At 39.1% G+C, this 26,389-nt stretch overlaps 1 protein-coding gene across 1 annotated transcript in view; it reads right to left on the minus strand.

Moving 5' to 3' along the window:
• Positions 1-1,572: 1,572 nt before the first annotated feature.
• MAN2A1 (mannosidase alpha class 2A member 1) overlaps positions 1,573-26,389 on the minus strand; it is a 216,892-nt gene continuing 192,075 nt past the window's right edge. Inside the window, exons 21-22 of the mRNA XM_067568482.1 lie at positions 8,786-8,896; positions 1,573-4,752 (exon numbers count right to left, since the gene is read on the minus strand). Coding sequence (XP_067424583.1) covers positions 4,600-4,752; positions 8,786-8,896 — 264 coding nt within the window. The 3' untranslated portion in view covers positions 1,573-4,599. The remainder of the gene's footprint in view (positions 4,753-8,785; positions 8,897-26,389) is intronic.

The following is a 26,389-nucleotide window of genomic DNA, read 5'->3' on the forward strand; positions in this document are numbered from 1 at the left end:
TCACAGGTAAACTATCTATATCCAATTACAACTCCACAGTAAAATGATTGTAAAAAAGGTGCTTTGGTACTCCATAAACAATCAGCATGTGCTCATTGTAGTGCACACCACACACTGCAGCATACAGAGTTTCTTTTATTCTTTATTCTCTAACTTCTGCTTTAAAATCCTGAAGCTTGGAATTTTATATTTTCTTACCAACTGCTTAAACATCAGTTAACTTTTTGGTTAAGCCAACTTTATGCTAATTCTGTCTCAAACAAACAGCAGCCATTGCTATCCACTGTCATTAAGTTAAATCAGCTCCCTGGGAGACATCCTAATAAAGCAAGCATCTGTCCCAATTAAAGGTGTCACAAGTAAGTGGTGTATACTGTAGTTAGCTTTAAAAAATGCAAGACATTCATAATCATTGTAATGAAAAAATATAATCCAGTTAGTATTCTATCATTTTGACTGCATTTTCCAACAGTCTGCACTTGTTAATTTACTTAATGAAGTTGCTGAAGTAAATTGTGACTAGTCTCTACTTCATCACTCTCAAATGCATAAAAACAGAACTGAGCTGAATTCTTCTTTTAAATCTTATTAGAAAACAACTTAAAATATTATGAAGCTGCTCTCATTCTCTGTTTCTTGGTACATTTCCTTTTGAGATCACAGACCTTTCCTGTTGAACAGACAAACTATTTTCCTCATTTTCTTTGGTAAGAAGTCACATATATTTAGTTTTCTGAAGTTAGTATCTATACCCTTTACCTACTTGGCACCAAAGAATAATGAATGGGGCATCCTTAAGGCACTTCATTTCCAGTTTCTACTTATTTTTACCAATTTTTCTCCCAGCTTTTACAAAAGCCATTATTTTGGTTTTTACTGATTTTCATCTGCATTTTGGAAGTGCCAGAACTCCCCAGACCTGTCTCCCTGCTCCAGGAGGAATGGCAGCTTGGCAACCTGCACCACCATCTCTCCTCCCCCAGTGGACCCAGAAGCAGAAGAAGTGTATGAGGCAAAGGTGTCATCTCCTCATGCTGCCTCCTACACCTCTTCTGGGCCCACCTCAAGAGAGATGGTGGCTCTGTAACCAAGTTACTGAAACACCATCTCTCCTTCCAGATCAAGGTGTTGGGTCAGAATTAACAGAAAGACTCGAGTGCTGGTATCCATATTGCTGTCAATCCCACGTCCACCACATATACACTACCAGATTTACAGATAGCATGGATAGTTATCAATAGGCAAAGCAAATATAAGTTAATGAATTACTTTTCATGCCAAAATGGGTCAAAAACGAAAAATCACCTGACATTTCAGAACATAAGGGGTTTTTTCAAAAATAAAAAGAAACCAAATAACAAAACCCAACAACATTGGAGAGGAGATATTTACCTCAATATTTACCCAGAAAACTGGAAAGTTAGCTTTTCGCACCAATTTTTACCTGTGTTTTTAGTTTTTTTGTAATAAACACTGATACACTTCCAGGAAATTTTGAACAAATAAAAACTGAAAATGAAGGGCCTCAGGCATCCTTCACCAGCAATGCATTTCACAACAGAAAATCCTTATTCCCGTCAAATGTTACTGAAGCCTCATCCTTTTTAAAGCAGCTATATTTTCTGTTTTTAATCAACTGTGGTCAAGGCATTGATGACACAGACAGCATATCACAGGTTATTTTTTATTAGAGATCTTATATTCCATTTCCCCAAAAAGATATAAAACCTTCCAAGAGAAAATATCAAAAACCTTCCATTTAAATCAGTTTGTTTCAGAGAAAGAATGAGCAAGAAAAATCAAAGACATTTAAGATAAAGGAATGTCAAAAATATATCTCAGTACAGGTTCAACTCTGGTATGGAAAATAATTACACTGTTTTAAACCATATCTTGAACACCATTTTCTTTAAATCCATATTTGTGGAAAATAAAGATGTTTGGGTTTCTTAACCACCAGTGCAGCTATAAAAATTAGAAAAAATGTAAAAGAATCTGATTAAATTGGATGGTATATATAGTGAATGCATAGAAAACCAAAAACGTCACCAAAACTGCAGTAATACAATTGAAGTACTGAGTAACCATTCACAGGAGGTATGGAAAAAAAGCAAGGGCCCAATTTTGAATTGAATTGATCACCTAGGCAAAATCTCTGCTTGCTGACTTTGATAGAAGTTTTGATTGAGATAAGGAATTCAGTATTGGGCCCCAAATTGACTCAAAGTAATAACTTTACCATAATTTGTAACCTAAACAGAAGGCATTTAGGTTTTTTCCCCAGTTAAAAAAATTAAAATACATTAGAACAAAGCAGAAGTCCACTGGTTACAGAGTATTCAGGCATTATGATTGTACAGCTGGTGACAAATGAAAAACTGATACAATACATTGTTTTATTATATTGAAACAGTTCCTTTGGAAACAAGTCCAACAGGAAAGAATACTTTAAAATTTATTGCATCAACATTTTAATTTTCTGCTTAACAGAATTTAAGATACATTTTGAATATCCTCTTTGCACAGAATGCTCTGAAGCTTTTTCATCTAAATATGCAACAAAAATAGAAAATGTTACTACAGTTATCTTGTGGTAAGTCTACAGATTGTAAATTTCGACTAAAAGGGAAAAAATTTCAAATACTGTGACCAAGAAAACTTTCAATATATGCTTATTGCATGAAAACATCAATTTACTGTTCTATATACTCTCAAATATAATTCTCACTTTTTCATAAATGTTAGTGGTCATTATGTCCTAGACATAATTCATATTAGATTCTGCTAAATAGTCCACTCTTAAATATAAAATATTTAGCAGATTGAATTAAGTTATGAATTATGCAATTATGATAAACAGAGATCCAAACCATGACAGTACATACAAATAAAAGTAAAGTTTTAATTTTATCCTTGAAGTTGGATGTATGGCTATAAAATACAATTTGATATATCATAGCACCAAAATTACCTAATTAAACGAGTACAGCAGACAGTTTTAGAGTTAATAAACAGTAAGTCTCTTTCAGTTAAGAGGATTTATCTGTTGATATTAAGAAAATCACTGATGAACTCATAAGTCAGCAAAAAATGAAATCTGAGGTATGAAGATTAAGGAAGATCAGTAAAGGGAATCATACTCAGATGCAAATTAGTATATTTTAATTGTAAACAGTAGCTGTATTCAGGGAAATAGAATTTTCATACTCACATGGCTTCAGCACTCAATGCAAAATACTTGATATGGTGAAAATGAAGTGAGAGGGATAAGAAGCTATTCCTCAATAAGATAAACACTGGCAACATATGTAAGCATGATTATTAGGTTTGAAGAGTGGCATTTTTAAAATATAGGCACATGATTCTCAATGCACAGTTTACTACAATCTGTGAAATGCAAACATATTGTGTGATGGGTTTTGCAGACTATGTCTTACATGCTATCAATTCTCTGCATCAAGCTGTAGTCTTCCTGACAGTGGCTAAATTTGAATATTACAGTATTCCTTATTCTTCCAATGCTTTGTTTTATGACATCATTTCAGTACATTCAAATAGTCAAAATATTCTGAATAACACAGCACAAATTTGGTGCCAGAGGACATAGATCAGAGTGTGACTAGCATGGTCAAATAGAAGACACACAGTTTAAGTATTATATAAACTACCCTTCTCCCCAAAACAGTGATGTGGACAGTAAAATAGTAACAGGACGCATTAAAAAATAAGGCACATTTATCTTGATATGGTAATCTTGATATAGAAAACTCATTTCAGAGAATATCAGTATCCATATGAGTTTTGTAAAAAATCTTGTATTCATGATAATTACAGATTTACTATTTTATCATATATAATGGAATAATTGCACATATCCCAATGTGTCAAGTAACAAAATGGGAGTTTTATTAAATATTTCTATGATTTTCCATTGCAGGATTAATTTGAAATTCTATCTTTTCTTAAGCTATGAAATTCACCAAGTGATGGTAGGGCAAAAAGGGTTAAAAGCTACCATCACTTACAAGACAAAGGCTCCTGGCTTTCACTTTACCACAGAATTCAAATCTCCATTGCATTGAATAAATTGAAATTCAGTATGGAATAAACTTAGATTACTGTCACTTATATAAATGGTTTCAAATATTTGGACATTAGCTATTACCCAAGAGCTTTTTATTTCATTTCAATTCCAAGCTGTATTGGGGATTTCAACATTGCAATTATTTGTATATAAATTAATCAAGGATCAGCAAAACAAGTCATTTAAATCCCACTCCCTCTCCCTTTAAAAACAAAAAACCCCAGAACCCATTAATTAGCATTTAACCTGAGATTCAATTTGTTGTTGAGAGGTTAACATCCTTAGCAATTTCTTCATGTGGTGCATTAACTTATACTGATGTTGGTATTTTATGTAAAAACAAAAAGGTTGTTTGCAACATGGCTATTCACTGTGTTGGTAAAAAAAATTCTAGAATGCATGTTTTCTCACAGTATCCAGAAGCTGGAATAATAATGTGCTTCTTATTGCACGTCAAACTTAGAGGAAATATAACTGTAGATTCCTCTTCATTATACGAATATTAAAGCCAGGTTTCATCTCAGTCGAATCCGGAAAGTATTTATCTCCATAGAACTCATATTGATCTCACTAATATTTCTGGCATCTGGAGGTGAATGCATCAAAGATAAGGATGCAGGTATAAGACTTTCAACGTTTAGCTTATTGAAGAGTTTGTGCACCTTTATCTGAAAAATACAAAATTAAAAAAACAGTCAATGATATTTAGAAAATCTAATACAAGTTTGAAAACCAATTTTAAAGTAGCTAAGGGTTTGTCTACATGATGCAGCAATGCACACTATGGTAGTGTGAATTTTAATATACACTAAAGTGTTGCACACTAACTGGCCCATGTCGACTCTGCTAGTCTGCAATACAAGTTTCCTACTATGCATTAATGTAGTGCTGTTTGAAACAGTACTGCATGAATGAGCACTGAGGAAAGAACAGTTATTTACCTCGTAACTGTTGTTCTTCGAGATGTGTTGCTCACGTCCATTCTGATTTAGGTGTGTGTACATGCTGCATGGACCAGTGCCAGAAGTTTTTCCCTTATTGGTATCCATAGGACCAGCTCTAATGCCCTCTGCAGCAGTGCACGTATGAGCTCGAATATATTCCTTCTTGCTGGAACTCTGACAGAGAGGACAGAGGATGGGTTGTGGAATAGACATGAGCAACATATCTTGAAAAACAACAGTTACAAGGTAAGTAACTGTTCTTTCTTCGAGTGTTTGCTCATGTCCATTCTGATTTAGGTGACTTACCAGCTGTGCCTCTGGAAGTGGGTAGGAGATCACGGCCGTGAAGATTGCAGTACCGCTCTGCCAAAACTCACATCGTCCCGAGCTTGCAGTGTGATGGCATAGTGGGACGTGAAGGTATGTATGGATGACCATGTAGCGGGCCTACAAACATCTTGAATAGGCACATGCGCCAGCAAAGCCGCTGAAGACGCTGGGCGCTTGTGGAGTGGGCCAACAGGGACACGGGAGGTGCAACTCTGGCTTGTTCATTACAACTCAAATGCAGGCTGTAATCCAAGATGATATTCATTGCAAAGAGACTGGTTTGCCCTTCATCCTGTCAGCAATCGCTATGAAGAGTTGCATGGAGCGGCGAAACAGTCGGGTCCTATTGATGTAGAAGGCTAGAGCCCTCCTTACATCAAGTGAGTGCAGGTGCCTCTCTCCATTACAGTGGGAGGAACACGGAATGAGGGCGAAGCTGGACCTGAAAAATATTATATAAGGAGCTCTGAGGTCAGGACCTTAATCTCCGACATCCTGCATGGAGAGGTAACTGTTACTCACAAGGCCACCTTCCAGGACAAGCACATGAATGAGCAGAAGGCCAATGGTTTGAAAGGCGGAAGACTGAGCCGGGACAGGACAAGGTTTAGGTCCCAATGGGGAATTGGCTCTCTAATCGGAGAAAGAGCCTTTCCAACTCTTTAAGGAATCTAGTTGCCATCTCGTGGGAGAAAAATGATCTGCTCTGTATCGGGGGTTAAAAGCCGAAATCACTGCCAGATGAACTTTTACAGATGAAAAGGCTAAGCCTTCCTGTTTTAAATTAAGTAAATAGTCCAGGATTACCTGTATAGGAGACTTCGTCAGAGATACATTCTGATAGGCCACCCAGCAGGTGAAGAGCTTCCATTTTGCTAAGTAGGACACCCTAGTGGAAGGCTTCCTACTTTCCACACTCTGGACCTGGGTCAAACAGTGACACTCTTCCCTGTTCAGCCATGAAACAGTCAAGCTGTCAGATGCAGGGAGGCTAGGTCCGGGTGAAGTAACCGACCTCTGTTCTGGGAAATGAGGTCTGGGCACAGCGGCAGAGACCAAGAATGAGCCATCAAGAGATCCAACAGCATCCTGAACCAGTGTTGGCGAGGCTGCTCCAGGGCTATTAGGATGGTTCGTGCTTTGTCCCTCTTGACTTTCACCAGAACCCTGTGCACGAGAGGTATCGGGGGAAATGCGTACATGAGACCCTTTGACCAAGAGAGGAGGAAAACATCTGTCAGAGAGCCATCCTCCAATCCTAGGAGACAGCAGAAACGAACACATTTCCTGTTTTCCCTGGTCGCAAACAGGTCCACCCAGGGGGTTCCCCACCTTCAGAAGACGCGGTTGGCCACCTCCTCGTGGAGTGACCACTCGTGGTGGGAGCAAAAGGATCTGCTCAAACAATCTGCTAGGGTATTCTTCAGCCCCAGCAGATGGACCGCTTTGAGGTGGATGTTGCGATCCACACAGAAGCCCCAAAGATGTATGTCTTCCAGACACAGGGCTGAGGATCAGGCTGCCCCTTGCTTGTTGATATAGTACATTGCTGCTGTGTTGTCTGGGAGGACCAGCACCACCTTGTTGGACAGGTGTAGCAGGAATACCTTGCAGGCAAGCTGGATGGCCCTGAGATCCTTGACACTTGTGTGACTAACTCCTCCCTGGTCCACAGACCCTGAGTCCGAAGGGCACCAAGGTAGGCTTCCCAATCCACATCCCAGGCATCTGAGACTGAGGACAGTGTGTCTCGGGGCCTCGAAGGGTACTCCTGTTAGCACCTATTGAGGGTTCATCCACCATGACAGGGAGGTAAGTATGTTGGGGGGATCATGAGAACACTGTCCACAGAGTCCCTGGATGGGGAGAATACCGTAGACAGCCACATTTGGAGCAGTCGAAACCGTAGCCTAGCGCAGAGGACTATAAGTACAAGCCACCATATGCCCCAGGAGGCTGAGGCATACCCTCGCCGTAGTAAGTGGGTGGGCCGTTAGACTGGCTATAAGTCCCGTTATAGCCTGGAATCTGGTGTTGGGCAGCAGTGCTTTGGCTTGAATAGAGTCCAGGACTGCCCTTGTGATGAACTCTATTCTCTGTACAGGTGTAAGTAACAATTTCTGTTAGTTTATTAACAGGCCCAGTGATCAACACGTGTCTCTCAAGATTCCTATGTCGCGAAGGATCTGTTCCCTTGAGTGGCCTCTGTTAAGCCAATCATCCAGGAAAGGAAACACCTGTACTCCCTTGCACCTGAGGTGAGCCATTACTACTACCACACATTTGGTAAATATGCGGGGAGCAGGAGAAAGGCCGAATGGTAGGACCATGAATCGATAGTGTCGTGCTCCCACTGTAAACTGCAGGAACCTCCTGTGGCCCAGGAAAATAACTATATAAAAATAAGCATCCCTGAAACTGAGGGTGGCGAACCAGTCACCTGGATCCAGAGAGGGAATGATGGCCACTAGGGAGACCATGCGAAATTTTAGCTTTTTGAGGAACTTGTTTAGGGCCCTTAAATCCAGTATGGGTCTCAGGCCTCCCTTTGCCTTTGGGAATCAGGAAATACTGTGAATAGAAGTCTTTCCTTCTCAGACTCTGAGGGACTTCTTCTACCGCCCCCACCTGCAGGAGGACTTGTACCTCTTGGACGAGGAGTTGCTCATGAGAAGGGTCCCTGAAGAGGGACGGGGAAGAAGGGTGGGATTGAGAAAAACTGTAGGGTGTAGCCAGGCAGCCACCACGTTCAACAACAAATGATCCGACGTAATGGCCATCCAGGCTGGGAGAAAAAGAGGCAAGGTGGGAGAACGGTCAAGAAACTGGATCTCAAATATAGACTGGTGGGTCGCCCGTGGGCGCACCTTCAAAAGCTTTTCTTTCCGCCTGAGTAATGATGGCTCAGGCCTGGTTTCGAGGCAGATGACAGCGAATTTTCCCAGTGATGCTTGTACCCTCTATTTCTCTTTCTATAGGGCTCCCCTCTGGCCTGGCCTCTGAAGCACTGCTGCTGTGAGGGCCTGAAGTGTCTCCTTGACAAGGACAGGGTATAAAGGCCCAACAAGCACAGAGTGGCCCTTGAGTCCTTCAAACCATGAAGCCTGGAATCAGTCTGGTCTGCAAACAGAGCGGTGCCATCAAACTGAACGTCCTGGATGGACTGCTGGACTTCCGTCGAGAGACCAGACAACTGGAGCCACGAAGCTCTCCTCATTGATACCGCAGAGGCCATTGCCCGTGCTACCAGAACATTTTACTTAGCTTTCAAGACAAATTAAAATCACAAGCACGCTGAAAATGACACACATTTTTAAAAATTAAATAATTGTTTAACAAGGATTTATAACAGTTCTAAATCATTTTAAATTAAGCATGCTATGCAAAAATTCTTATAAACTAAAAACCCCTTAATATTTCAGCATACCTTTCCCTGAGTAGTAGAGCATAACAGCCCCGTGTCTTTGTTTGAGAATCTACAATCAAATCCTTTTCTGTGAAGGATCAGGGCTGCTTCATCAGATGGCCCAGAATCAGCCTGCAAATAAACAAAATGTAAGTATATGCAAGAATTGGATAGCAAGATTTTTTAAAATTTCCTTTATTTTTAAAAAAATATATAAACAACTTGGTCCTCAATTTAAATGTACCGGTAACAGCTGTATTGACAAGCTTCCCAGAATAAGTAAGGAAGTAAAGGCTTCATAATTATGCAAGCACACCTCCTGATTTAATTACTGACCATGACATTGGTCCCTGTTAAGCTTTGTAACTTTAGGCTTAAAAACCTAACTACTAATCAGCTATAAAACTTAGTAGTAACTGTGACCAATAACGTATAACTATGAGATTAACTCTGCAGGTTGATGGATAAAATAAATGGGCCCAGAATCTACAAAAGGGAACATATGAGAATTCAGGTACTCAATGAAATTCAGTTATGTGTTTGATCTAATATGTAGTCTCTTCAAATAGTAATCATCATAATTAGTACTATTAATTACTTATATTACAGTAGCAAAAAAAGCCACAATCAAAACCGGTCTTGCTAGTGACTACAAAAACAGAGACAGTACAGCTGTCTGGGAAATAATTTCACTTCCATGGAAAATTTTGAAGCTTTGGAAAACTTTTCATCCCAAATTGAAATGAAATGGCAAAATTTCAACATTTTTCATGGAAGTGAATTTCTTCAATATTTGCCTTTAGAAATGTAATATGCTTCCTGGGCTCCCAAGAAACCTGGCTGGCAAGAGAGGAGCCAGGCGACCAAGTTGGCAAGATACACAGCCGAAAACTGAAGGAAACTTGCCCGGTTTACATAAAAAATTTCATAGAAACCAAGGTATTTCCACAGAACGTTTTGATTTCAATTAATTGGCATTTTCTGAGGGAAAAACAATGCACTGGAAAATTTCTGACCAGTTTTAGCAGAGTGTACCTTCTTTAAAGAGCTTATCTCAGATGACAAATCATGCAGGAAAGGGCAGGGGAAAGGAAAACACTAAAACATGTAAAGTTTTATGTATAAATATACTTTTTTGGGTCACTGAGCCTAAACATTTGGTATTATGCAGTATTGGCCAATAGAGATAATCAGAAAGTTTCTTACAAAATGCTTTTCCATTAGAAAATGCAGATTTGTTGAAAAAGTCTTCTGTGGAAATGTGCCGATTTTGATGAAACTTTATATGAAAACCAGGCAGGCAATGGAAACCTGCCTGGTTTCCTGCCAGCTCAATCACCTTCCCATCAACTCCACAACTTGCCAAGTGAGTTGTTGCAGAACCAAAGCTCCCAGGCTCTGCCCTTTAGGAGCAAAAGGTTTTTGTTTTTTTTTAAATTGGACATTTTTCATGGGAAGGAAAGACTGTTCTCCAGCTAGCTCTACACAAAATGCTTGTACTAATTTAACAAAATCAGGATCAATTCATTCTTTCATTCATTTCATTTAGTTCTTCCCCATATGTATTTTTAATAATGTAATCAAAAATAGACTGTAGGTCAACAAATGCTGCAAAACACAAGATTTACATTTAATGTGTTTATCAAACAGTAAAATATAAACATACAGTGGTTTTTAGAGTACCCTATCCTACAGCCATCTTGCTATTCAATAATTAAGTTCATGCAGTCTACCCAGTCTTAAGATCCATAAATGGCCATGTACCATATATTTTAGCTGGAATGTCAGTACACTGTCATCCACTTTACAAAGGACTGGAGGTATAAATGGAAAGGGAGAGAATGCATAAAGCCAACTTGTGCTTCAATTGAGCAAAAAGGTATCTGATAGGAGTCTTCCATTTCTAGCCATTTGAACACAATTGTGGCAGCAGCTGGCCTTGAACTGCAAGATCAATATCTGGACTACAAAACTTATTGAACAATTGGGTCTGCAACTGACTGCCAAATTGCTAGGTGGCACATGCTCTTCCTGCCTATGATAACTGTGATGAAGGCTGCAGGTAACAGTAGCCAAGAGTTCTAACAAGTTTGCTTGTATGCATACTTCCCTGATGAGCACATAGCCTGGGGTTGTAAGAATCATAGATAGTGCCTGCAGAAATGTGTTAGTCTTTAAGGTGCTACAGGTCTCTCGTTGTTTTTGCTGTATACAGACTAACATGGCTACCCCTCTGGAATTGTTGCAAAAAAAGCTAACAGCATTCTGGGATATATCAGCAGGAGTGTTATAAGCAAGACAAGAAGTACTTTACACTGATAAAGCCTCAGCTAGACTAGTTGTGTCCAGGTCTGGGCACCACATTTCAGGAAAGGTGTGGACAAATTGGAGAAAGTTCAGAGACGAGCAACGAAAAGGATTAAAGGTCTAAAAAACATGACCTATGAGGAAAAATTGAAAAAACTGGGTTTGTTTAAGTCTGGAGAAAAGAAGACGGTGTGGGGAATACGATAACCATTCTCAAGTACATATAAGGTTATTACAAGGAGGAGGGTGAAAAATTATTCTCCTTAACCTCTGAGGATAGGACAAGAAGCAATGAGCTTAAATTGCAGCAAGGGAGGGAGGTTTAGGTTGGACATCAGGAAAAACTTCCTAACTATCAGGGTAGTTAGGGCACTGGAACAAATTGCCTAGGGAGATTGTGGAATCTCCATCATTGGAGGTTTTAAAGAACAGGTTATACAAACATCTATCAAATGGGTTATTAATTAGTTAGTTACTAGTTATTACTTAGTCCTACCTTGATTGCAGGGGACTGGACTAGATGACCTATTAGGGTCCCTTTCAGTCCTATACTTTTATGATTCTAGGATTCCTGTGCTCCTGGAGCAACTCCTTACATGGCTGGCCACAGAAACATTTCACACACAAAAGGGCTACAGGCTCAGAAAGCAGTTCACTAGCCTAAACTCTGGGTCTCTGTTCTCACAAGAGTTTATCAGTGAGATCACAGTTTCTGGGAGACATAAAATGATTCCCCCACTTTGAGCAGCCTAAAGCCTTCTGGCAAGTGAGCAGTGGCTGGGGAGCAGCCAGTGGCAAGGCACAAAAAATATGATAACACAAATAAAAACAGAAAGTGAAAACAAAAAAATATAAAAGACAAAGAGAACAAATAAGAAAAAAGTAGTCATATAGCAACTATGCCAGCCATGAATCTGCGGAGGGAGCTGGGAAAAGGAAGTAAATGACATTTATCCTCCAAACCATTACAAGGAAATTCCAACAAAAGAAGATTGGGAACCACTGATCTAAGACATTTCCAATGCAACCATTACTATACTGACAAAACCCACTATGAATGTGAATCATTTGGAATAATTAACACGAGGTTGAGCCCAAATCAACTAATTGTCATGTTTTGGGTATACCTGAAGATTACATTTTTTTTAACAGAAGTTGCCACTACACTCAGAGATTCAGTAAATATCCTTGGTGCAAATACACTTTGCCAGATGGAAAGCCAATATCCTGTCCCAGTTGGCTTCCTTGCCCAGTTAAGATTAAATATATTTTCTATGAGACTTTGTTATCAAGATGTGGAAGTATGCATCTTGAAGACAGATAGCAATAAACCAATTCTGAAGAAGTCCTACAAGAAAACAATTATGGCATTCTTATGGATTACAATTATGGATCACCTTATTGGTTTTACAACTTATCCCATAGACACTTCCTATAGTGTCTGATAGTAGAATAAATTCTTAAACATTCATTAGTGACTGAAAAGATAGTGGTATCAATTATACTGTTTTTTCTAAGTCAGTGGTTCTCAACCAGGTGTACGTGTACCTGTGAGGATATGCAGAGGTCTTCCAGGGGGTACATCAACTTGTCTACATATTGCTTAATTTTACTATAGCCTACATAAAAAGCACTAGCAAAGTCAGTACAAACTAAAATTTCATCTGGACAATGACTTGTTTATACTGCTCTATATACTGAAATGTATGTACAATATTCCAAATGGATTGATTATATTCCAAATTGATTTATTTTATAATTATATAGTAAAAATGAGAAAGTAAGCAATTTTTCAGTAATGTGCTGTGACACTTTTGTATTTTTATGTCTGATTTTGTAAGCAAGTACTTTTTAAGTGAGTTAAAACGTGGGGTGCGCAAGACAAATCAGACTCCTGAAAGGGGTACAATAGTCTGGAAAGGTTGAGAGGCACTGCACTACATAGCACTTGGGCTTTACGTGAAAGTTCCTCATTGAAAATAAGATCCTTTTTAATTACTGAATTGTGTTTACAGTGTAGAATAGTATTAAGGAATTATACTGTACTTAGTATATTTGTGGGTCAAGAATTTTTCTCTATATTGTTTATTAGAATAGTAACTTATTATTATATTTATTATTGACCAAAATAATTATAATATATGTGATGAAAATAATGTATCAGGGTATTCTAACTTTGAAATACCACACTTAGCATTAATTAAGTTTGAAATTATATTTTGAACTAAATTACACTTTCAGAAAACTAGACAAAACATTTTTGTTTTGCACACAAAACCACAGTATCTGTGTAAAGAGCAGATTAAAGAAACATTATTTAAAATTCATGATGTAGAAGTCTGACTTCCTATGGAGGTGAAGTGATGCTAGAAATGACAAGCCAATCATCCAGTGGACTTATTTTGTAGCCATCTGCATAACAAATGCATATCAAATGATGGTATGAATATTTAAACTGAATTTGAAGTTAAAAATTATCCAAATTAAATTTTTGAATCTATTAAAATAGAAAGATATTAATAAAAACAATTACATGCTTATGAATGGAATTTAAATAAAGTACAGGTGTCTGTGATTTAGTAATGGTTTAGGCTACATCTACAATGCAGAACACTGTCTGGTAGCTAAGCATCACAGTGAAAAGAGGGCTGCATCTGTGCTGCGCTGTATAACTACATGTGGCAGCAAAAGTCTCTCACTGGTGGGAGGTAGCAGGAAACGGTTACGGCAACCGGGAGTTGCCTAAGCCTTTCCATGCAGCCTCCCCTCTGACAGAGCCTAGCACTACAGTGCGGGAAGCTAAAAATACACTGCTAAAAATAGCAGTGTATAGTGAGGAGGCACAGGTTAGGCATGTAGAGAGCTGTGGAAGGTATACCCCTAAGGGTTCAGACGTGTCTTTACTCGCCTAAGCACTGCCTCACCATTTACACTGATATTTATACCTGAGCTGGGGTAAGAGAGGATACACAGAGTATGTACTCTACACACTGCTGTAAGTAGTGTTCAATGTAGACATACCCTTACCTAGAACTATTTGTATATATCCACTCTACCCATGTGTGAGGGAGTCTAGGTAGGTCTAATTTATACAATGGGGTGGTGTAAGAAGGTGTAAGTTAAAGTCGCCTTCACTCTATTTTGATCTATACCTCCTTACACCACCTCAGCATGTAAATTAGACAGAGTGATTAGTTCTAGGGCAGTGACTGAGTGTAAGGGAATATAACTTACAACACTTCATATGTAACTTCTGAATTTGGCTTGCTATGATTAATGTCTGAAAATCTACCTTACTCTTCTCTGCCTTCAATAACCACCATATATCTTTAGTTCTGTAAAATTTTACAGCATTACTATGGGGCAAAAATTTCTAAGCTACTGCACTATCAAATCTTCCAACTTTTCTGTACAGCTGCCAACCCTTTCAACACTGATTTAATTTTGAACCCTCAACAGTTTAACACTGTCAGGTTCTTGGCTGATAAAAAACAAAAACAAAAAAGCCCTATGCTATGAATTCTCATAAGCAGTATCCCAGGGCAACACTGCTAAGATTTTGATCTGAGTGAGGGAGAAGTGCCATTTAAATGATTTTTAACTGATTACTGTAAGACATACTCATTTATTGGGAAGTTTAAGCAACACTATAAAGATACATATTTATATTTGCTATAAAAGGATATGTAAAAAACAGTTTTTAATGCTGAAAACCAATTTATTTATAGTAGACTTTTTTTATATCAATCCACATAATTTTTAAAGAAATGTTCCATATCCCTGAGGCACTATGACAGGAAAGTTGTTGTTTTACAATAGTAGGAATTACCATTTTTCCCTAGAGGAACAGAATTTTAAATTGAAGCAATATTTTATCATAGGCTTTTTCTAACTTGTTCTTTGCTGGACTCATTTTAATTTCTGTTGTCTTAAATCTAAACAGTGCTTGTTTAGATCTAAACAATGCTAAACTCCTTGTAATTTTGTAGTTGAAGGTTTTTTTAAATATGTAAAATGGTATCACTATAACTTCTCTAAAATATGCATCAACGGCTAGCGCAGTGCGAAGGAATTTATAATTGCAGGTAAGAAAAGTGTTTTGTAGGTTAGCAAAGAAGTCAAGACTTATCATTTTCATTTTGAATTATCTGAAAAAAATGAAAATCTGTTTCTGTGTGTCAGAACTTCATTTCACTGGGTAATGCAGTTTTTGCTGTGGAAAAGGAAGGTTTCATACCTGCGTTTGGTCTCTTAGCATACTACCTCTGCAGAATTACACTTTACATGAGCACATATCAATACTGCAAGCCCTGGAGCCATCTATAAAGCACTGATTGTTGGAGTTTAACACATGTACCTTTGTGGCTACATAAGAGATCACAGCACCCACTAACCCACCCAAGCTCTGGATCAGCAGTGGCACCTGGAGACCAGAAAGAGATAGGCAAATTGACAATTCCCTCTGCAGATGTTCACAGTGGGGCAAGAACCTCTTGGAGGAGGGCTGTAGCACACAAATAAGGCTAGCAAATTGATCTCCTGAAAGGAGCATCTGTTTTGGGCTCTAAGGGGATGTCTACACTGCAATTAAAAACCCATGATTGATCTGTGCTAGCTGACTCAAGCTCACAGGGCTATTTAATTGTGATGTAGAAATTCAGTCTTGGGCTGGGGCCCAGGTTTTAGGACTCTGTGAGATGTGGGGGTCCCAGAGTTCAGGCTGCAGCCCAAGCCCCAACATCTACAACCACAATTAAACAGCCCTTTAGCCCAATCACCACAAGACACAGTCAGCAGGGCATGGGTCAACTGCCTTTTTTTTTTTTTTTTTAAACTGCAATGTAGACATATCCATAGGAGAGCCTCTGAATTATGAACATCTTGGGAATGGAGATTGTTCGTAACACTGAACAAAACGTCATGGTTGCTCTATCAAAAGTTTACATCTGAACATTGACTTAATACACCTTTAAAACTTTACTATGCAGAAGGAAAATGCTGCTTTTAACCATTTTAATTTAAATGAAACAAGCACAGAAAGTTTCCTTATCTTGTCAAATCTTTTTTAAACTTTCCCTTTTTTTAAGTAGTTTACATTTAACACAGTACTGTACAGTATTTTCCTTTTTTTTTTTTTTTTTTTGGTCTCTGCTGCTGCCTGATTGAGTACTTCTGGTTGACCAAAACTGTATGGTTGACTAGTCAGTTTGTAACTCTGGTGTTCATAATGCAGAGGTTCTATTGTAATGCTAAGTACATTTATGAACTGAGTTGTTGTAAACGATATTGTAAAAATAAATCTGAGGGAACAGTGGCTTGAAAGAGTAGGTCCTGGAGTTTTCCATTATAAATTTAACTTCTAAACAGGTGGTGAGTCTTGCACTCAAGGGCTGATGTGGGCCAGGCTTGTGCATCCTCCTCACAGTCCAGTGAACACCTATCCCCACATCCTAAGTCCTTGAGGTTCACGTGAGGGGAACAAAGTCCTTGAACTTTGATCACTTAATGATGGATCACTTGATGATTATCTGTTCTATTCATTCCCTCTGAAGTACCTGGCATTGGCTACTCTTGGAAGACAGGATACTGGGCTAGATGGACCACTGGTCTGACCCAGTATGGCCGTTCTTATGAACTAGATGATTACAGGTTGCTATAGATGTCACACACCCTGTTTCAACATCATGATAACTTGTTAATATTAAAATCACTGAATACACCCTATATAGGAAAGGGTGTGGGAAGAAGGGGAAGATGTGGTTCTTCCAATTACAGATACTGCTCTAGAGTTATTGATAGTGCAGATAGTACAGAAAGACTGCAATGCTTAGTGTGGTTTGCTGTGTAAATCAAATGAGGAACCAGGATGAGCAGCATGTTCAATCATGGGGAATTTCAATCAGGAACACATATGCTAAAGGTCACATGCTGGGGTAAAACATCATCCCTAGAGTTTCTAAAAATTAAAGAAGATAGTTTTTTAACCCAAAAAAACATTGCAATCATCTCCAGGTAATTCTATATTAGACTTCATTCTGATAGATAAAGATGTAAGATCATTGAATTAAAACTGATGGTTGCCTAGATGCAAGTGATCATGATCTAATTTAATTTGTTCTGTGCAAACACAACACAGTCCTGACCAGTAATATATACACTTGTTGCTTTTAAAAGGGCCAATTTCCTAAAGGTAAAAACAATTATGAGCAAAATTGAGTCAGTGGAAATATTAAAGCATAAAATATGAAGGATAAATGGGAATTGTTTACAAAGGCTTGATTAGACACCAATTTCCATCCATCCACCCATTCTGCAGTCAGAAAAGAGGTCTTCTTTGGTTTAAAAAAATCATGGTTAAGGGGGTAGGTGAAAGTAGCAATACCAAAAAACCCCCCAATATTTAACAAAAAGAAAAAGAAGCAAGCTGATAGGAACTGCAGATAATTGATAAACAAATTATCAGTGAAAAAAAATCTATGGCAAGTAGGGTGAAAAACAATTACATTTTAAAATATATATCAGGAATAAATACAATTCTTACAATGGCACAGGCCTCACACTAGACAATGATGGTAAAATTATCAGTCATGATGCAGAAAAGGGAGAAGTATTCAATAATATTTCTGTTCTGTTTTCAGAAATAAACAAAATGGCTGTGTTCATCTATTGCAGGAATAAGGGAATACTTTTTTCCATCAGAAACTAGGGAGGCTATTAAATGGCAACCATAAAAAAATTAGCAGAACCAGATAACTTGCATCCAAAAGTAGCATAATAATTGATGAAGGAACTTTCTGATATTTATTTTTAACAAAACTTGGAACATTGTGAAAGTTTCAGAGGACTTGAAAAAAGCCAACATTTTGCCAGTAATTAAAACATATGGAAAAGCAGGATGACAAGACACTATAGGCTGGTTAGCCAACTATATAGCTGGTTAGCATGGAAAAGCTGATATAGGATGAAAATCAGTAATGAATTAAAAGATTATGGCATTAATTATGTTAATCAACTTGTTTTTATGGGAAATAGGCCCTGTCAAAAAACTTTATGTTTCTTTTTATGTGATCATAGGTTGGTTGATAAAGGTAACTGTGTTGGCATAATATACATACTTCTGTAAGGCATTTGACTTAATCTTGTGTTATATTCTAATAAAAATTGCACTATACAAAGTTAAAGCAGTCATTTTAAATCTATTAAAAACTGGCTAGCTGATAGATCTCAAGAAATAATTGTAAATGTAGAATTATCACCCAATGGTCTAGTGGGATCTTGCAGGAATCTGCTATTAGCCCAACATACTTCAAAAATCTGCAGATGACAAAACAATTTGGTGTAGTGGTAAATAATGATAGGGTCAGGTGGCCACCCTAGATCTCATTTGGACACCATGTATTTTAACACAGCCAAATGCAAGGTCATGCATCTAGGAATAAAGAATGAAGGTCACTCTTTAAGAGGGGGAACTGTATCCTGGGAAGCAGTGAATCTGAAAAAGGGCTAAAGAGTTCTTCTTGGGAATTAGGAAATATTAAGGCTAGAAACTCTCTCTTCAGTGTGCTTATGCAACCTCTTCTATGGCCCCCCCATAGATGAAGGAAATCTTCTTCCCCTTATAGGTCTCTCATGAGATGGGTCTCCAAAGAGGAAGGAAGAAAGGAGAGGAAAGTGAGGTGGCCTGGTGCAGAACTTCTTGGAACATGCATCTTTGAAGATGGTGTTTAGTACCCAACAGTTGGAAGTAATCCTGAACCAGGCACTGTAAAAGGAGAAGACAAGAGATCCGAAGAATGGAGGCAAGGGTGTGTAGTTTTCAGCCATTCCATCAAAAAGCTGATGATTGGAAGCGAAAGTTGAGATGATGAGCAGTGAGGTATCCTCCTTCTATATTGAGGTATTTTACTGGAAACAGACTTAGTCAATGAAGCAGACTGCCACCACCTCTGAAGCTGCATCCCCTTGTTCTTGCCGAAAGGGAAGCCTTTGGAAGCAAAATGTTGGATTTGAAGGTTTCCTTCTTCTAGCAGACAGACAGAGTAAATCCTAAGGATTAAGCAGCAACTTGTGTTCTTTTGATAGTTTCCAAAGGCCTCTGCCTTCAAAGGATAGTCTTTGATATTCTTTTGTGATTCAGAAGAATGGCCAGAGAACCTTAACCAGAAGTACTTTCCCAAAGGCTATATGCTGTGATGCTTCCTGGTCCCTGAGTTACATATACCTTTGGCTATAGCTTTCACATTATTATCTGAGGCATCATAGGCTCCTCTCACTGAGTTTTCTCTAGCATTCAATTTTGGTACCCAGAAGCTTGGTAGCTGCCTTTTACTTCTCTGGTAAGGAGTCAAAAGCGTGACTCATGGTGTCCCACAGTGTGTAGTTATATCAGGATAACAAGGCCTGATAATTGGCTACATGAAAACCCAGTGAGTGGGACAAGCAGGTCATACTGCCAAAAGTGCCAAGTTTACATCCTTTCCTGTCCAAGGGAAGAGTGAGGTGTCTTGTTACCACGGGCAAGTTCCTGTGCGGTAGATACCACCAAGGAATTTGCCAAAGAGCGTTATAATAAAAATTGATGACCCTCATTAGATACTGGGTACATTCTGTACGTTCTGTTAGCTCTCTTCGATACTGGTGGTGAGAAAAACAAGGAAGCCAAATGTCCTTGGATGAATTAAGATGACCTGGATTGATAGGAATAGTCAATTTAACTTTAACATGCAGCTGCAAAGTATCACAAAGGGATCAAAGCAATTCTGAAACACCTTGTTCAAGTTCAGAGTGCTAACAATTATACCCAAAAAGTTCCTGGAATTGCCTTTGTTCATCAAGGAAGAAGTGAATGAGATCCCATCTGATCCCCTAGCTAAGTTTCATTGGTAAATTCATTGATGGGTGACTTGTCAACTCCTTCAGAAGGGGTCTCAATCTACTCATCTGGTACTGGCAATTATTCTTGAAGAAATTGCCAGGCCAATGCAGGCACAGTTTGTGATTTTCAAGACCATTCTGAAGCACAGTACCATATCCCACAAGTGGGAATGAACGGAGGTCCTCGAAAAAGAAAGTTGTCCTACAGTGAGAGACTAAATAAGCTCAATCTACTTTGTTTATCAAGATAAAGTCAGGAGTTAACTTGATCACAGTCTGACAAGTATCTAAATAGGGAAGAGATTTCTGATAGCCTTCTCTTTAATCAATTAGAAAAAGCTAGATTGGATGGTTGTCAAGATGAAGTTAAACTAATTCAGACTAGAACTGAGGCACAAATTTTTAACAGTGAGGATAATTAACCATAAGAATAAATTAGCACAGGGTTGTAGTGCATTCTGCAGCACCTGCAGACTTGATCAAGATTGGACACCTTTTTAAAAGATATGCTATAACAAAAAATTATGGGATTGATGTTCAAATTATTGGAGGAGGTTCTTTGGCTTGTTTTATGCAGGAGGTCAGATTAGATTGACCATAATGGTCTTTCTTCTGGCCTGAATCTCTGTGAATCTATGATTTGAGGAATCTATGATTTGAGGTGGGAATGTATACTGGATGCATTAATTTAGTGCATGAGAAATGCATTGTCAGAATACCTGCCTGCTCTTGACAATAAAGAAGGTATTTGGCTTTGTAAGGAGTCAAAAAGTTTAACAAGTGTCCCCATTTTCTGAAAATTCTCTTGACCACCTATGTATTTTAAGGGACTATTTATTCTGATGTCTACCTCTTACATTGACTCTGTACAGTTCTCCCACATTCCAAGTGCTTCCTTGTGGTTGGGTACCCTAAAATTGGGGTTACCATCCCTCCTTCCCCTATCGGGTTCCAAAGAACTCCACAATAGACTCTTTTGCCTCAATAATACAACTCCTTGGGACCAATTCATTAGAACAACACTGTAAATAATCAACAAGTCCCAAAACAGTCAATCTTTCACCCCCAATGCATATTAGTCCTTAAAATCCCATGACATTTTTAGTCCATTGATGTAGCACATACCATAGTCATCACAGCAGGGCTCTTCTTCATTCTGGAGCCTACAGGTGACTATAGGAACCAAGTAGGATGGTTTTCCTATCCCCTGGAGGCTACTCTAATATTTTCTCTCTTGAGATTGCATGGTAAGACTTCATAGAACCTTAGAAGATTAGGGTTGGAAGGGACCTCAGGAGGTCATCTAGTACAACCCCCTGCTCAAAGCGGGACCAACCCCGACTAAATCATCCCAGCCAGGGCTTTATCAAGTCAGGCCTTAAAAACTTCTAAGGATGGAGATTCCACTACCTCCCTAGATAACCCATTCTGGTGCTTCACCATCCTCCTAGTGAAAAAGTTTTTCCTAATATCCAACCTAGACCTCCCCCACTGCAACTTGAGACCATTGCTCCCTGTTCTGCCATCTGCCATCACTGAGAACAGCCTAGCTCCATCCTCTTTGGAGCTCCCAATCGGGTAGTTGAAGGCCGCTATCAAATCCCCCTTCACTCTTCTCTTCTGCAGACTAAATAAGCCCAGTTCCCTCAGCCTCTCAGTCATGTGCCCCAGCCCAATCATTTTCTTTGCTTTCCGCTGGACTCTTTCCAATTTGTCCACATCCTTTCTGTAGTGGGAGGCACAAAATTGGACACAATATTCCAGATGTGGCCTCACCAATTCTGAATAGAGGGGAAAATCATTACCCTCAATCTGTTGGCAATGCTCCTACGAATGCAGCCAAATGTGCCGTTAGCCTTCTTGGCAACAAGGGCACACTGTTGGTTCATATCCAGCTTCTTGTCCACTGTAACCCCCAGGTCCTTTTCTGCAGAACTGCTGCTTAGCCAGCTGGTCCCCAGTTTGTAGCAGTGCATGGGATTCTTCTGTCATAAGTGCAGGACTTTTCACTTGCCTGTGTTGAACTTCATCAGATTTCTTTTGGCCCAATCCTCCAATTTTTCTAGGTCACACTGTGTCCTATTCCCACCCTCCAGTGCATCTACCACTCCCTCATCTTAGTGTCATCCGGAAACTTGCTGAGGGTGCAATCTGCCCCATTCTCCAGATCATTAATGACGATGTTGAACAAAACCAGCCCCAGGACCGACCCCTGGGGCACTCCACTTGATACCGGCTGCCAACTAAGATGTTGAGCTATTGATCATTACCCATTCAGCTCAATGATCCAGCCAGCTTTCTATCTAACTTATAGTCCATCCATCCAACTCCTACTTCTTTAACTTGCTCACAAGAATGCTGTGGAAGACTTAACAAAAGCTTTGCTGAAGTCAAGGTGTATCATGTCCACTGCTTTTCCCACATCCACAGAGTCAGTCATCTCATTAAAGAAGGCAATCTAAACTTTAACTGAGCCCTCTGATATTGAGTTTACTCTGCAATATAAAGTATAAATCTTCTTGAAGAAAGGCTTGGATAGACCAAAGATTTGGTTGCTAACTTACACCCTTAAGTTTTAAGAATTTCATCATCTTCTTGATGAATAGGTTTGACTCTTGAAAAGGCAGTTTAAAAATTTGGGTTTGAGGGCCAAGCCAGAGGTTCCTAAGCTAGAAGCATAGCTAAATGGCAAAATGTAACTAATTGCCATTGATCTTGTGACAGCTCCCAATGAATAGCTGAACTGCAAAATAAAAATTGATCTGGTCATCAATGACAGATAGTGGTGTGGAGAGTAGCAGAAAAATATAACTTTAACCCACATAAACTAAACTCCTGTACACTAACTAGAAAGATTTACCCCACTACATTATGAGTATCAAACATACAGTCCATAGGACCATTTACTTTAGGCTGCAGCTTTTTCCTCACTTTCAAAGGCATTTGGACCACAGCCATTGCATTTCAAAAGGACCAGGGACATAAGTGGGCAGGGCTGAAGAGGAAGTTACTCACCTTGTGCAGTAACAGTGGCTCTTTGAGATGTGTCCCCCGATGGGTGCTCCACTGTAGGTTTATCTGCACCACTGTGCCTCTAGTTAGAGATTTTAGGTAGTAGTGTCCGTTCAGCACGTTCATGCTCTCTCCGTCCCTCGTGGTCTGCCTCAAGGCTATCTAGCGCTGCATGGGCAAACCCACCTCAGTTAGATAGCCTTGAGGCAGACCACGAGGGAGGGAGAGAGCATGTGTAGGCTGAACAGACACTGCTACCTATAATCTCCAATCAGAGGCATAGAGGTGCAGATACACCTACACTGGAGCTCCCATAGGGACACTACTCAAAGAAGAAATAGGAGTTCATGCTATTTTGGTCAAGTGGGTTCTTCTCTCCACCCCTAAAATTTCTTGTTGGCCCAACAAGCCCAGCCTCAGGGAACAGTCATCTGTTCAAGTCCCACCCCTCAACGACCACTGCTGAGCCTGCAGCAGCTCCCAAAGATGGTGGTGGTGAATTAAGACAGGAAGGAGAGGCCAACTGGCTGCGCGCGGGGGAGAGGGGGAATTAAGAGAGGGAAAACTGACAAAAGAGGGAGGGGAAAGGAAGGGCTAGTTATAGTGGAAATACATAGACAGTTAAGCTATTGGACAAAGAAAGGGAAGTTGCAAACAGTGTACTTTAAGAAATTATTTTCTTTACATGCATCATTTAACTTTACACACTAAAGAGGATAATTATGCAGTGGGCCAAGACAGCAAAATTTACCTCTTGCCTTAGAGATTTTTATTCCCAGCCCACATACTAATAAAGGATAATTTTGCCCTCAATACAGTATGAGTTGGACACTATATCTTTCTTATGATGTTGAAAACAGAAGTATTCTTAAAACAGATTGACAGAAGAAATATTCACAACTTTTTCATGAGCTCCAGTGATTAAAAAGTGACATGTTAGAAAACAGACAATAGAAACAAGCACAAATTGGAGTCAAAGCGATTGCATATATTTAGTTTGTTTTTGCCAAAATATTATGGCAAAATGACCTTCAAGGACCCAGGCACAATTTGGCATAATGATGGACAAGAAATTATTTGAATTGGAGAAACATAGTTATGTTTGGGCATTGGAATTATTTTTGTTTGGTTAAAGTGATAAGACAGGTGATAAGACCATGCCCCTTCTGAAAATCTGAGAGAACGCTTCACAAAGGTATCTTCAGGACCTCAAAATCCTGAACATCCTAATCTCATTCAAGGGACAATATCTCTGCCTATGAACTTTGATGAAGCTCTCAGACACACCCAGGTCACAGAGATTAGTGAGCATGTCAGGCCATCACCACTGGGATTGGCTGGAATGTAAGATATAGTTTCAAGTCATACTTTTCTCTCATAGGTTATTTCACCTTTATTCTACTCTCTTTCCTAGCCCTCTTTTTGGCTTTCATGTAATCAACTTCAAACTTGACTCGTTTTGTATCAACGGAAATCCATACTATCATCATCATATCTAGCACCACAAGTAAAGGCAGCATAAACAACCTTGTCCAATTGCCAAGAAAGACCAGTGGGTTGAAGTTTCAGAGGCTGAAGTGCACGTGTTCATGTTTGACCTGTCTGTGCACCATATTCTGTCTGCAGCATGTGAATAAAGCAAATATCAGTGAGACAGAAGTTATTGTCTTTTCTACTCTCTCATTCTCTCGTGTATTTGTCATGCTTGTTTACAGAGCAGGAATAATTTAAACAATAACTATCTAAGACAAGATGGATTCTTCCTTTGTTCCAAGAAAGGCTTTTGGTATCAGCAAAAGCTTTTAGGGACATTTTTCACTCTGAGGGACTTTGCTGATAACAAATTAAAACGTTTCCAGAATTAACAGCCATTTGACTTTTAAAAACAAGTATTTTAATGTTTGTTTTCTTTGTTATTTTTATATGCTTTATAAATGTTAGAATGGACTTTTAAAGTGTGGTTGCTACATTATAGGCAGGGCAAAAGCTCATTACACATAACCATGAACCATACATTAACTCTTTTACTAGAACTCTTGTTTTACTATCACAAAATTAACATCTTTAAGGTGGATACCCTTTTATCATATCATCTTCTTTCATTCCCATCCATTAGCACAACAGTGACCATGGGGCCAAATTAAACCTTTCTGCCACTTGTCCTGTACCAGCTGCGTGGCTTTATTCATCTTTAAAACTTTCTTGTTCTATGTCATGTCTATGTCATTTTTCACCGTGTCTATCTAATGCATGCTTGGTTTGCCTCTATTTCTTTGCACTCTCGAGTGTAGCACCATGTATGGTATACTTTCTGAGTTCATTCTTGACATGGGTCCAAACCATCACAGTTATCTTTTTTGAATCTTCTGCCATAGGATTATTTCTTGCCCTAGCTGTTTTCTTTTCACTTCAGTTTTTCTGGCAGTCTTGAAATCCTCAATAGTCTCCTCAGCCAATTCATTTATGTAGTCAATATCTTTAGTTTGCCAGCTTTCTTCATACTCCAGCATTCTGACCTGGTACAGCAACATCTTCATAACAGTTGTATCATATAAACTGATTTTCGTTTTTATCAAAATGTCTTAGACTTCCAGTTCTTGCAGAGTATTCTAAATGCAGTAGCAGCTACTCAGATTCTTCTTTTTGTGTCATCTGCACAATTCCCATTCTTCGATACTAGTACTCCAAGGAACACAATTTTTATTTCTTGTTCTAGTTCTTTGCCTCTAACATTGATCTTTATTTCTTCCTCTTGCCTTCTAATTGCCATAATTGTCATCTTCTTTATGCCCACCTTCAGTCTGAAACTTCTGTTTTCCTAGTCTCCATTGTCAGTTATTCTCTGTAAATCCTCCAAGTATACGAGGATCATCAAGTGCATAACTTAAGATTCACAGGAGGGCACATCTGGCTTACAGACTTCAAACATGCCTTTGATAGCATTTGGCAGAAAGGCTTATGGCAAGTTTTGAGAATGTACTATGTCCCCAAATAATTGATCAGGCTGATAAAAAACATCTATAGCAAGTCGATGAGAGCAGTGAGAGTAGACAAGAACAATTCAGGACAACCACAGGAGTCCCCGCTATTGCCAGCTTTGCTCAACTTGGTACTGAAAACAGTAATGAATGTACCACTAGGGCCTGATCTACAGTGCCGGTGAAATTCGGTGGCAGTTGATGGGTGTTACACAAGCTACGGAAAGTAGCTTGCGTAACTCCCATCGACTTCATAATTTCCCTTTAGCGAGCCGTCTCCACTGTACTGCGTCGATGGGAAATATGTACCCATCGATGCAGCACTACACTTTTTGGGGAAGTGGTTTTATTAGATCAACTTCCAGATCAATTGAGCGTGTCTTCACTGCCACTCAATCAAACTGGATAAATCAATTTGCCACCATCAGTGTAGACATAGCCTGAGAGATGAAAC

Source organism: Emydura macquarii, unplaced genomic scaffold (genome assembly GCF_026122565.2).
Source record: "Emydura macquarii macquarii isolate MOO-44397 ecotype Brisbane River unplaced genomic scaffold, CSIRO-AGI_Emac_v2 contig_2897, whole genome shotgun sequence".
In the NCBI taxonomy this organism is placed as follows: Eukaryota; Metazoa; Chordata; order Testudines; family Chelidae; genus Emydura; species Emydura macquarii.